Source organism: Arachis hypogaea, chromosome 10, assembly GCF_003086295.3.
Source record: "Arachis hypogaea cultivar Tifrunner chromosome 10, arahy.Tifrunner.gnm2.J5K5, whole genome shotgun sequence".
Classification (NCBI taxonomy): Eukaryota; Viridiplantae; Streptophyta; class Magnoliopsida; order Fabales; family Fabaceae; genus Arachis; species Arachis hypogaea.
Window position 1 is genome coordinate 75,826,963 of NC_092045.1, and position 11,716 is coordinate 75,838,678.

Genomic DNA, 11,716 nt, shown 5'->3' on the forward strand with positions numbered 1-11,716 from the left:
GATTCTTCACTTAAATATCTACATCTTACGTGTCATAACTTATTGTCATATATTTATATTTAGTTACATAGCTTGTTATAACCAATGATTTAAAACACCCACAAAGAAGAGTGAAGTTTGTTTTGGCACGCAAGAATAAAATAATACTACTGAGATTAATGAAAGAATAACGAGAGCGATAAAAGATAAGGATGTAAAATGTTATGCCATTTTCATCCTAAACTATTGCTCGTTTTCTTTTATGTTATGTTATTAGAGAATATTTAGGATATTATAAATTAGTATATATAATATTTAATTATATTTTGTTACGATTTTATACGATTTAATATTAAACTAATTTTGTTGTGCACTATGAATGACATTTGAATATCAGTTTATTCTTTAGTTATTGTAATAACACGACATTTTTAATTGTGTCAAATATTTGGCTAATTGTTTTGATCAAAATATTTTAAAGTTTAACTAACATATGTCTTAATAATAAAACTTTTAAAGTTAATAAATGTAACGTGTCCTTAGAGAATTATAGGCTGGGTAAACCCAATACCTTAGTATAATAACATTTCAAAAAAAAAAAAAAAATAATAACAGTTTGTGTGAAAGTATTAGTAGTTAGTCAAGGCATTAGAAATAGTACTAGATTAGAAGACTGTTTTAGGAGCAATCAAATAGTTAAAAGTACTTAGATCTAGTTTTGGATAAATAACTTAATTAAAATTTTTAATAAATATTTATATTAAAAATAATTTATAAATAAATTATTTTGTATTTAATTTTTTAATTTAAAAGTATTTATTTTTAAAAAAATTAATAAAAAATTTTTTATCATAAAAAATTTATTTTTTTTAAATTTTTTATAAACACTTAAATAATTTTTTAAAAAATTATAATTTAATTTTAAAAATGATACTAAACATTAATATTATACCTTTTTATAAATTAAAAATAAACAAAAATTATTTATAAACATATTAAACGGGCCCTTAATCATATAACAAAGAGAGGATAAGATGACACCCTGGCCGTAACGAATGACAAATCGAAAAGTGTTAGAACTTAGAAGGTGAAAACTTTTTTAAGTTCAGTGTCCACAAGGTTTAATCTAACCATTCTAATCCCTACTCACACCTTTAAAACACGCGCAATATCTGCAGTCCCATTAAGGTAATTTCCATTCTTCATTAAACATAGACCAATCACTGCTTGTCCACGTCACCAGTGCGATCCAATCAAGTACGAATACAAATAGTGCCACATATGCAGCGCGTGGGATCGTTTCATCATCGCAGATTGCGTTTGACAACTTCAAAGCCACAAAACTTGAAATCGCCTGAGACACAGCCACGTGGCACATCTAGGTCCATTCGATTCATGGACGCCCTTAAAGCAACTCCGAAAATATCTTTGAGGAGTGGATTTAACAAGTAATATCTTTCTCTCCCACAAGAGGGCTCCACCTCAATGCCATTTGTCCCACCTCCCAAAATATCCTATAATACCATATTTTGATATTTTTGATTTGGATGGTAATGGTAATGGTAATCGTGGAGGCATTTGAAAAAGAGAATATTAATTATTAAATGAATTTCTTTAGAAAAAATGAAGAAGAAAAGAATGGGGAAGAAATAATATCCACCACCAACGCGATGCACCAACCACGAGAACCCAATGGATGTTTGGCTTTAGATCTTCGGCCGAAAATCAGATCTAATTGATGACGTGGACCATGTGGGCCATTTCTCTAGATATTTTGTAGCGTTGGGGATATTTTCTTGAACCGTTGGATCAGTGGCGGTTAGCATAAGTGTTTCATCTGAAGCCGTTGGATTCAACTTCCGCTGTTAAACTTAACGGTGCTCCTGTCCTTCCTTCTAGATATTCCCCTTCCTTTTTCCGATGTTTTAATTTCTTTTTAGATGTTTTCATTTTTACCCTCCAAAATTGGTTCTGTGGAAACAAAGAAATCAGAAAATTGTGTGTGCCTGCTGGTTTTGGAAGCTCCATCAAAGAAGAAGATTCTCATGGTACAGTGTGATTCAGGTGGAATAGCAGGGATTGATTCCGTTTGAGAGGGAATAAACATGGGTGAGGTAGTTGTGAGCGAGAGATTAGTTGGAACGGCTGAGGAAGAAGAGAAGCAGACGACTACGGTGGCGGCTGCCGAGGAAGAAACTACTGCAACGGAGGGAAAAGGCGGAGGAGGAGAATCGAAAGGGCTGATGAGGTGGGAGAAGTTCTTGCCGAAGATGGTACTGAGGGTGCTCTTGGTTGAAGCTGATGATTCCACGAGGCAGATTATAGCGGCGCTCCTCAGAAAATGCAGCTACAAAGGTCTTTCTTCACTCTCTACCATTCATTTTCACTTCAATTTCGTCTTTTTCTTCTGCTTTCAACTCTCAATTACCATCAATGAATGAATTCCTCTCTATCCATCTTCTTATTTGAATGATGATGACACGTGGTGTATCCGTGTGTTGGAACGAGGAAGCGATTGAGTTTCTCCAAATACAGTTACCGAGCTTTCTATCGTTTCCATTGCTTGCTCTTTCGTCTCTGTTTTACCGCTTGTGTGTTCAATAGTCAACTATCACATGAGCTTCTTCTCTGTTAGAGTTTCGATTTTCAGGACTGAAACCGTGGATTTTATTGATTATAAATAAATATTGATACACCTTTTCTTAGTTCTGGCTTCGGTGTCTTTCTTGCTGTGTTTGACCAAACTAAAAGGAATAAGAAGATATATGATATACCTTATCAAGGCTATTGGACTGTAAATTTGAGAATAGATTGAGATATCAATTTTTGTAATTACAAAATTTACTAAATTATCGGCCGCCTCAAAGTTTATGATGATTTAAATGATTTAATAATGACAAAAAAAAGAATGGACAAGAAAAAGTGTGCATCAGCCATCGTATATGCTTTTTTCTTATATATTCTTTAATAATTTTGCAAGGAAAAAAGGAATAAAAATTATTATTTCTGACAGGAATGTGATGGGGATATGGGTTCAATGAAAATCCAAGGAACTAATTGCTGTCTCCAACTTGGTTTTTGTATTAAGAGTACTGTCTGTCTGGAAACTGCAGGCTCAAATCATAAACATGATTCAATTCTTTATTTTTGATGTTTATTTGCCATATTAATTCTCTGTTATGCAAAATTTTCATCTTGCTTAAGCTTGTAATCGAACAAATCCTCGTCCTTGAAACTAATTACATGCTCTTAAGAACTTAAAAAAATTATCTTCCTAGTGCTTGAAACTAATTACATGCTGTAGGAACTTAGAATTAACTTTGCTCATCTATTTTGAGCAGTGGCGGCTGTTCCTGATGGCCTAAAGGCATGGGAAATACTCAAGGGAAGACCACGCAATATCGATCTAATACTGACGGAAGTGGATTTACCTGCCATATCTGGCTATGCACTTCTCACTTTAATTATGGAACATGATATTTGCAAAAATATCCCTGTCATAAGTATGATACCTTATCTAAGTCTTCTAGCTGTTAAATTATTGAAACATTCCAATTCAACATTAACATTTTACTTAAATGCTCTGTCATTGTTTATAACTTTGTAGTGATGTCCTCACAAGATTCTATAAGTACAGTATACAAGTGTATGCTGAGGGGAGCTGCTGATTATCTTGTTAAGCCCCTTAGAAAAAATGAATTGAGGAATTTGTGGCAGCATGTTTGGAGAAGGCAATCGGTAGGATTTCAGCTCACTATTTCTTTTTCATTTTTCTCCCATGTTTTTCTCTTAAACGCTCGGAATTCATTGATAAATTTTTGAAATTTTTATTGTTTTTGCTGTGTCAGTCAACTGTTGCCATGAATGGCCTCCAAGATGAGAGTGTTGCGCAGCAGAAGGTTGAAGCCACTGCTGAAAACAATGATGCTAGTATTCGTTCAAGTGGTGATGCTGCTTCCATTCAGAGAAATAAGGAATTAATCGAGAAAGGAAGTGATGCACAGGTTAGTCTTCTTGATCTACAAATTATTGTTTTCTGTTTTTGGTTCTGATCTTTACTTACATTTATGACAAATCACAAATAATGAAACTGTTCAAGTAGATTTGGCATGTTGTCACACCAGGTTGTGCACCTGATATGGAATTGTTCTATTATCATTCCGTTTTTTTCTATTTTTGGGTTAAACTCTTTACACTTGCATGCTTATGCCATCAGATTGGAATTTCTAACATATCTATCTGTCTGAAATTTCCCATCATTTATTTCTCTGTCATTTTGTATTTTCAACATCTATGGACGACTGCCAAATCTATCAACTTTTGGTTTTGTTAACAACTAAGACTGTAGTGTTATGAAGTGTTTTGTCACCGCTCAAGCCTATCGGAAAAAATCAGGTCCTAGTCAATACACTCCAAATACCTAATGTGTTCTGGGGGGTGTTTACTTCTGTTAAAAAAGCCTCTTATAGTTATAAGAAATTTGCTTGCAGCCTGGGTTGGCTAGATAAAGTTTTCATTTAGAGATGCATGTTTGCTCTCTCTTGCAGAGCTCTTGCACAAAGCCCGACCTGGAAGCTGAGAGTGGCCCTGTCGATAACATGCAGGAATTTGCTTCACTGAAATGTGGTGAATCATATCCAACTGGAACAATGACACAAGAGGTAGAAACGTGCATGCGTTTGGGGCAGATATCAGTTATGCATGACAGTCATGCTGGAGGTAAATTTCTTTCCCTTACTGCAATAATCTTTTCTTATGCTTCACAACAAAAATGTCTAAAACACACCAACTTTTAATTTTCTAGGATTAGCTATGGCTAGTAGCAAAAATTGTGAGACAAGCACAACGAATGGCAAGGATGGCGATACAGAACATTTTCGGAGTGCTACTATCTGTGGTGAGGCTCATGACAATCACTGTGTTCAAATTAGCTGTTCTAAGGAAGCTATTGACTTGATTGGAGCATTTCATAATCGTCCAAACTGCAGTCTCAAAACTCCCACAGTTAACTGCACAGGAAAGTTTGACTTCATTCCGCAGTTGGATCTTTCCCTAAGAAGACCTCATCCCAGCAACTGTGACAATGAACTCGCTGAAGAAAGAAATACCATCATGCATTCAAATGCCTCAGCTTTCAAGCGGTAACCATTGAAATGCCTTGTTATTCTTGTACTTTTCTTTTATTTTAAGTAGTTTATTTAAAAGAATCAAAAGGGTCCGATATCTTTAAACAAATTTAACAGGCTCCATTTATCGAATCTCCTATACAAACTATGATGGTACTGGACATGAATTTTATTACAAGTACCTGGGGGATATATCAAAGATAATGAACTGAGTGATAAATTTTTAGTAACTTAAGTTCTTTGAAATGTATTTGAAAAAGAGAAGAAAAAGTTTCAAAGAACTAAAGTTACATGATTTGATATGCTACATCTTTAACTTTAGAATAGGGATGTTTCAAGTTTTTCAAAGATTGTATATATGCTCATCGTTAAGAGGTTTCTTGCAGGTATACAAACAAGCAATTTCAAGCCTCACCTGCGATTTTAAACTTCTCTGACCAACAAAGGGAACAGAGAACAAATTGCGAGAAAAGTATATCCCATTTTGCTACTGGGTGTAATTCAGAAAGTTCAACACCTAGTGTGCAAAGAAATCTTTTATCTCCAACTACACCCCAATCGAAAGAATCTGAAGCAGCAACTTCACACTCACAACAGCAAGGGCACTCTCTCCCGATTGCAGTTAAAGGTGTAAGGTTCAATGATTTGTGCACGGCCTATGGTTCTGTACTTCCTCCAATGTTTCGCACACAATCGGGTCCACCATTGGTGCCTAGCCCCAGTTCAGTTGTGCTTCTTGAACCAGCCTTTCAAGTAAATGGATTTTATCAATCAAGTGTTAAAGACAATAGTTCAGAGCAGGTTTATGAATCTCCCAGTTCTGGTGGAAAAAGTGCTCCAAACAACATGATTTCCAGACCGGAACACAAACCAGAACATGCTGAGGATCGAAGACATATCTCTCCTGCAACTGATCAAAGTGGATCCGGTAGCTTCTGTAATGGAAATGCAAGCCATCTTAATAGCATGGGGTATGGAAGCAACTGTGGAAGCAGCAACATTGTTGATCAGGTCCCAATTGGCAGAGCAGCTTCAGAGGGTAAGAATGAAGAGATGGCAAACAATGCGAGCTCTCATCGATCTATCCAAAGAGAAGCAGCTCTAAATAAGTTCCGCTTGAAAAGGAAAGAGAGATGCTATGAGAAGAAGGTCTGTTAATATCAGCATAACCTTTTTATTATCACGGCATCATTCTTTTATCTAAATTATCCTCATTTGCTGACATCTATTTCTTGAACTTCTTAACAGGTTCGATATGAGAGCAGAAAGAAACTAGCAGAGCAGCGCCCGAGAGTGAAAGGTCAATTTGTTCGTCAAGTGCAGCCGGATGCACTCACTGCAGAGAAAGATGGCAAAGAATATGATCTTTAACACATTTCTGACTCACTAGAGAGAACACTTATTTAGTATAGTTGCTTCAAAATTTTGTTTTCTCGAATCACATGATCTGTATATGCTTTCTAAGACGACTTTCCTCATTTCTATTTCCTTTTAGATATAGCTAATGTAATATATCCTTGTAATCTATATAGTGTCATAGTTATTTTGCTGCCACATTATTTATTTGTTTATTTGTAAGGATTTGATTGTTCATCAGGACTCATGATGATGGATTATGTAGGAGATTATAGAGCATTACTATAACATCATATGACGCTAAGTTTTTACAAGTAGTTCAATTTTTATGTTTGTTCAAAATTTTACTTTCTTAAAAATTGTTGCCAGTTTGTCAAGCAATCTTTCTTGAAGGAGTGGGCATTTAAAGAGTTTTGAAAATGATTCCAGTCCCACCGCACTACCCATATTTCACAAAAGGTGATATTGAAAAATGATAAGAAAACTAAAAAGGCAACATGGATTTTCCCTTGGAGACTTCAACATATCAGGACGCCACCCAACTTTTTATGCCTTTGCCAAGTTATTTCGAAATTTACAATTGGAAGGAGATAAGATATCTTAAGAAAATTAGTATTGGACGTAAAGAATGCTAGCCATAAGAAAAATCCAGCAGCTTAAAAACAATTTCACTTTCACATGCACTAACTTGCAGCTGCACGCAGAGTTGAATAATATTTTTGTCTCCTGAAATTTTTTAGGGGCATTGGGAAATTTCATGAATTGGTGTAAGGATCTCCATTGAGTTTGCGAATTGTTGATAAAGTTCGAGACATAGAATACATATTGCAGAAATGGACAAATGCAAGGAGCCATAGAATACATACATATTTTGTTAGGGGACCACTAATGTTTTAGAAATAATAATGCCAAAAGTTGTCTAAACTAGGCCTCCTCCTTTTTCGTTGCTTGTAGTAACCAACCACTAAAATCTAAATTTATTTTTCTTTTTACCTTCTGCCTTCATAACACATTTAACCTATTTTATTGGTTTTCTCAGGCCAAGATATTAGCCTTAGTTTACAGTGATTCAATTTCAAACACAACTAAGAGTTTCAAAAAGTTGTATGCTTTCTCCGAATAAAACTAAGTAAAATATTCTTCTACTCCCTTCAATAATGTGAATAAAAGCTAGGAGTCTTTATTAATAATATTATTGTCCATGAAAAAAGCAAAGAAACTGAGAATAGGAGAAAAGAAACCTTTTAGTTATGGGGTCGTCAACTTTCTCTTTGTTGAAGGGTTCAATAATCAACTAAGAAAAAAGGAACTTTTAATGTCAAACGTCTCCACAAAGTCCCAACAAGAATGGTCCCTTTTTTAGGTAAATGAAAGAAAATTGAAGCAATCAAATGGTCCACCATCATCACCATATATGGATATGCATGATCATATCAACATACCATGATGATAACACCCTGTTTCAATGATGGTTTATAATTATTTTGGCTAATCAACTGCATAATAGCTTTATGTCTTTCAAACATGAACAGATTAATAGTTTATAATGACTTTGAAGCATATTCATATTATAAAGTTAAAGCACGGAAAATAATCTTGCAAGTGGGACCCACTCTTCTCAATAAAAGCAAAGTCTAAAACACATTTTTAAGTATCATAAAACTTCACATTAATTTCCAATGACTTGCTTTCTCAAGAAGCCATTTCGCAGATTCTGCATGTTCCATCTTTTTTCTGTCAAGTTTTGTTATGAAATGAAATTGCAATTTGAAATTAGACTGAATACACTTTTCATTCAATAATTGAGAAATATATTGATTCAAGTTAATACGATACTAACTCTAAATAACACAAGGAGAAGGGCATGCCACGAATCAATTTTGCCCATTATCAACTCCATATATTTGTTATCTCATCTACGGCTCCTTTTAAGATCTTTTCCTTTTGCTTTTGTTTGCTAATCAAATAAATAATTACCAATTCTATCTAACTATAGCTAAAATGAGTTATCAACGTATCTTGTTCATTCATTCATCGTGGCAGTATCATATCTTTTATACTATATAGTATATACTATGTATGATCTGAATTTGTTTGCATTGCCCAAGAATATCACAATGCATCCGACACATGTGACGTTGTGATGTTGCGGGACCTAGGAGGGGCCCACTGAATTATTAGCACACCATCTTTTTGTGACACGTGTCTCACTTGTGTGCTTACAGCTGGAAATCACCATCATGGATAAGCACTTCATGCGGCGGATTGGCTTCACTATCATTCAAGTTTCAACCGTTCCTTAGTCTTGTGTACTACAATATCTATCTATTTGTTTACATGGAGATCTTGATAGATGTTCCCTAATAAATTTAAAAAGTTCTCAATTTAGTGCTAATTCAAGTAACAACATCGTAATCATCGATGAGTTATCAAGTAATCAAGCTCGAATTGAATTATGAGTTGAATCCAGTGTGCACTTTTTTCCCCTTTTAATTTTGTTTTGGTTCCGAATTCATTATATTAGGTATTTTAGCTTAAAGCTCAAACAAAGTTGTTCTATTATCTGCAATAGATTTCTCTTCTTTTATATATAAAAAAAAAGTTCCGATTTTCTGTTAAGCTTTTTTGAGTATCGAGTTGCACCAAATAAAGGTATGTTTGGAATGGGGACGGTTACGGCCACAAATTTGGATGCTAGTGTTATATGGCAGTCTCAATCATCTTGAAAGTGACCAAAGCATTTTACGGCCTAAGGGTTATGTTATGTAAATGCAAATACCTATTTCATTAACACAAATAATTTTTTCTTTTTTCTACGGTCCTTGATGAACTTTTTGTTGTTGTTAGCATTTCAACTACAAACGCATTATTTGCAAATTTGTTTTCTACAGTGGAAAAGAAAAGTCTAATAAACTTGTCCCACTGAAACTTCGCCCTGTAATTGCTTGCAAAGAAGCATAATCCCAAAATAATTAGACATTTGGTGGAGAACGGTGCATTCTCAACACAACAGATTCATATTCACCTAATAATATTACTCTTCAACCAAATTACCCATAAAACTGATAAATGTTAAATACGTACTATCTCATTATGTTATTAAATAAATAGAATATCTGACAAAATTGTGTGTGCACATCTCTAATAAAATAGTCATGGGCACACATTTTTAAGAAGCAGCTTCGTTTCCTTTGTTTTATGTGGCGAAAAAGGTAGTGAAAAACACATTGCATTTTATTAAACTTTTCTGCTAAGTTTACAGATCAATTCACCTATGCAAATTTAACGCGTGTACGTCTGTAGAGCTTCCTTACAATAATATCGATGAAGAAAATTTGCAGAAGATATTTTAATAATATTTAATTACATAGCAATCACGACAACATGCACAAGGGTGAAGCTTATAAGTCACAGCCAAATAAAGCATGCTAAATTATTGTTACTTTCTTCTCTCTATTATTTATATATAACCCCACTCCAACCCACTCTTCCTTAACCTTCTAAACTATACATCACTTCCTTCAAACTTTCAATTCACTCTCTCTCTTCTCTCTTTTGCAAATGTCTCAAATCACAATAGAATCTCCAAAGCACTGTGCCAACAAACAAGGACTGAAAAGATTTGAGAGGAACTACAAGAAACTCTTCTTTGCATTCTCAGCATTCTTAACTACAATTCTAGCACTGATTCTCCTCATTTATCTCATCCTTCACCCTTCAAAGCCTCAATTCTCACTCAAAGAACTTGACATCTACCAACTCAACCTCTCAGGTCCAAATCTCAACACCACCATCAACCTCACCCTCCTCTCCAAGAATCCAAACCAGAAAGTTTCCATCTACTATGACGAAATCGTAGTTTATGGAAGCTACAAGGGACAACAGATAACTGGTGACACTTATGTCCCTCCTTTCTACCAAGGCAATGAAGAGAGTAATCTCTTAACTGCTTCTTTGGTTGGAAATGGTTTACCTGTGTCTCCTTCAATTGGTTATGAGTTTGGGCGTGATCAAAGTTCTGGAAGACTTGTTTTGAACCTTAAGGCTAATGGCAAGCTTCGTTGGAAGGTTGGAACATGGGTCTCTGGCCATTACAGGTTCAATGTCAATTGTGTTTCTTTCATGGCTTTTGGACCCTCTTTGCCTTCTCCTTCTCCTCCTCTGGCTTCAAAGCAGGCTTCTCAGTGTTCTACCACACTTTAGACTTACCATACCATCCGTTTCAAAATGAAAGAATTATTATAGTTCTGATTAATTACAATACAATCATATATATCATAGCGAGTTCTTCAATCTTCAAAGATTTTCTTGTTTTTTTTTTCAGATTTTGGTTGGCTTTGTATTAAAAGGTGTTTTGCAGCCACTAAAGTGATTCTTGTAAATAAAGTATATGAATGAATGAATGATAGGGTCAAAAGTTACTACAATTTGTGGTGGTAAAGATTAAATTTCACTGTCTTTTTATTTAGTAGCTTTTGGGAGTGGATGCATGAGTAGATATTGGGGTCACTTTTGTTTTCTTTTGGTTATTATTATGTGGATACAAAGAACAAGTTTTTGAATGAATAACATTGTAAAATGAGATTCCAATGAGAAAGAAATTGGTAGCTTTCTTTGGAGAATCTGCAGATTGTACATGTCAATTCGTTGCCTTTAAGAATCATCTATGATAAACTCTTAATCAAACTTTTTGCAACCATGAATCACATTCCAATTTTTTTTTTTTTTTTGTGTCTTTAATTTGAGATTTGTCACACCTATGCACGCATGTATCAATCGAATATATTTGGGGATTCTAACAGTTGAATGTGGTTAGTTGAACACTTACCGTTTTTGATGCTTCAGTATTTTTGTCTAAAGAAACATAGATACAACATTAAATTACCAATTATAGCTTCCTCTGTGCCAACAATTTTCTGCATACATAGCCTATGCTGTAGTACAACATACTTTGTACTAAATATAAATAATATATAATTAAATCTTTTTATTTGCGTATGCATGTATATAATTCCTACTTTGGTTAGATCAAAAGGTTTAGGGTGGTTGTATGTGTATCGCTGTTTAAAGTTAATGATTGACCAATAAAATTATGCGTAGTAGTGTTAAGTTAAAGCAGCTACGTACTTTGATCATTAGATAAATAAAAATATTATAATGCAGACAGAAGCAACTCACAACCGTTGCTTTTATGTTAAAAATAAAACAGAAAAAGGACAATTGTTCCAATACTATGGATAATTTACCTTTTATCT

The 11,716-nt window shown here is 34.3% G+C and overlaps 2 protein-coding genes across 3 annotated transcripts; both read left to right on the plus strand.

Moving 5' to 3' along the window:
• Positions 1-1,416: 1,416 nt before the first annotated feature.
• On the plus strand, positions 1,417-6,778 carry LOC112715701 (two-component response regulator-like APRR5). Of its 2 annotated transcripts, none has more exons than XM_025767501.2 (8): positions 1,417-2,334; positions 3,321-3,482; positions 3,587-3,717; positions 3,828-3,983; positions 4,527-4,698; positions 4,784-5,120; positions 5,492-6,254; positions 6,354-6,778. In XM_025767501.2, exons 1-8 carry the CDS (start codon positions 2,085-2,087, stop codon positions 6,474-6,476), a joined length of 2,094 nt encoding a protein of 697 aa, XP_025623286.1. In that variant the 5' UTR covers positions 1,417-2,084; the 3' UTR covers positions 6,477-6,778. The 2 variants fall into 2 exon arrangements, with proteins under 2 accessions (XP_025623286.1, XP_025623287.1); XM_025767502.2 differs by having other exon boundaries at positions 4,584-4,698.
• A 3,148-nt stretch (positions 6,779-9,926) lies between these two features.
• Positions 9,927-10,888, plus strand: LOC112715702 (NDR1/HIN1-like protein 26). Its single transcript, XM_025767503.3, has one exon. The coding sequence runs from the start codon at positions 10,023-10,025 to the stop codon at positions 10,662-10,664; it is 642 nt and encodes a 213-aa protein (XP_025623288.1). The 5' UTR covers positions 9,927-10,022; the 3' UTR covers positions 10,665-10,888.
• Positions 10,889-11,716: the final 828 nt, after the last annotated feature.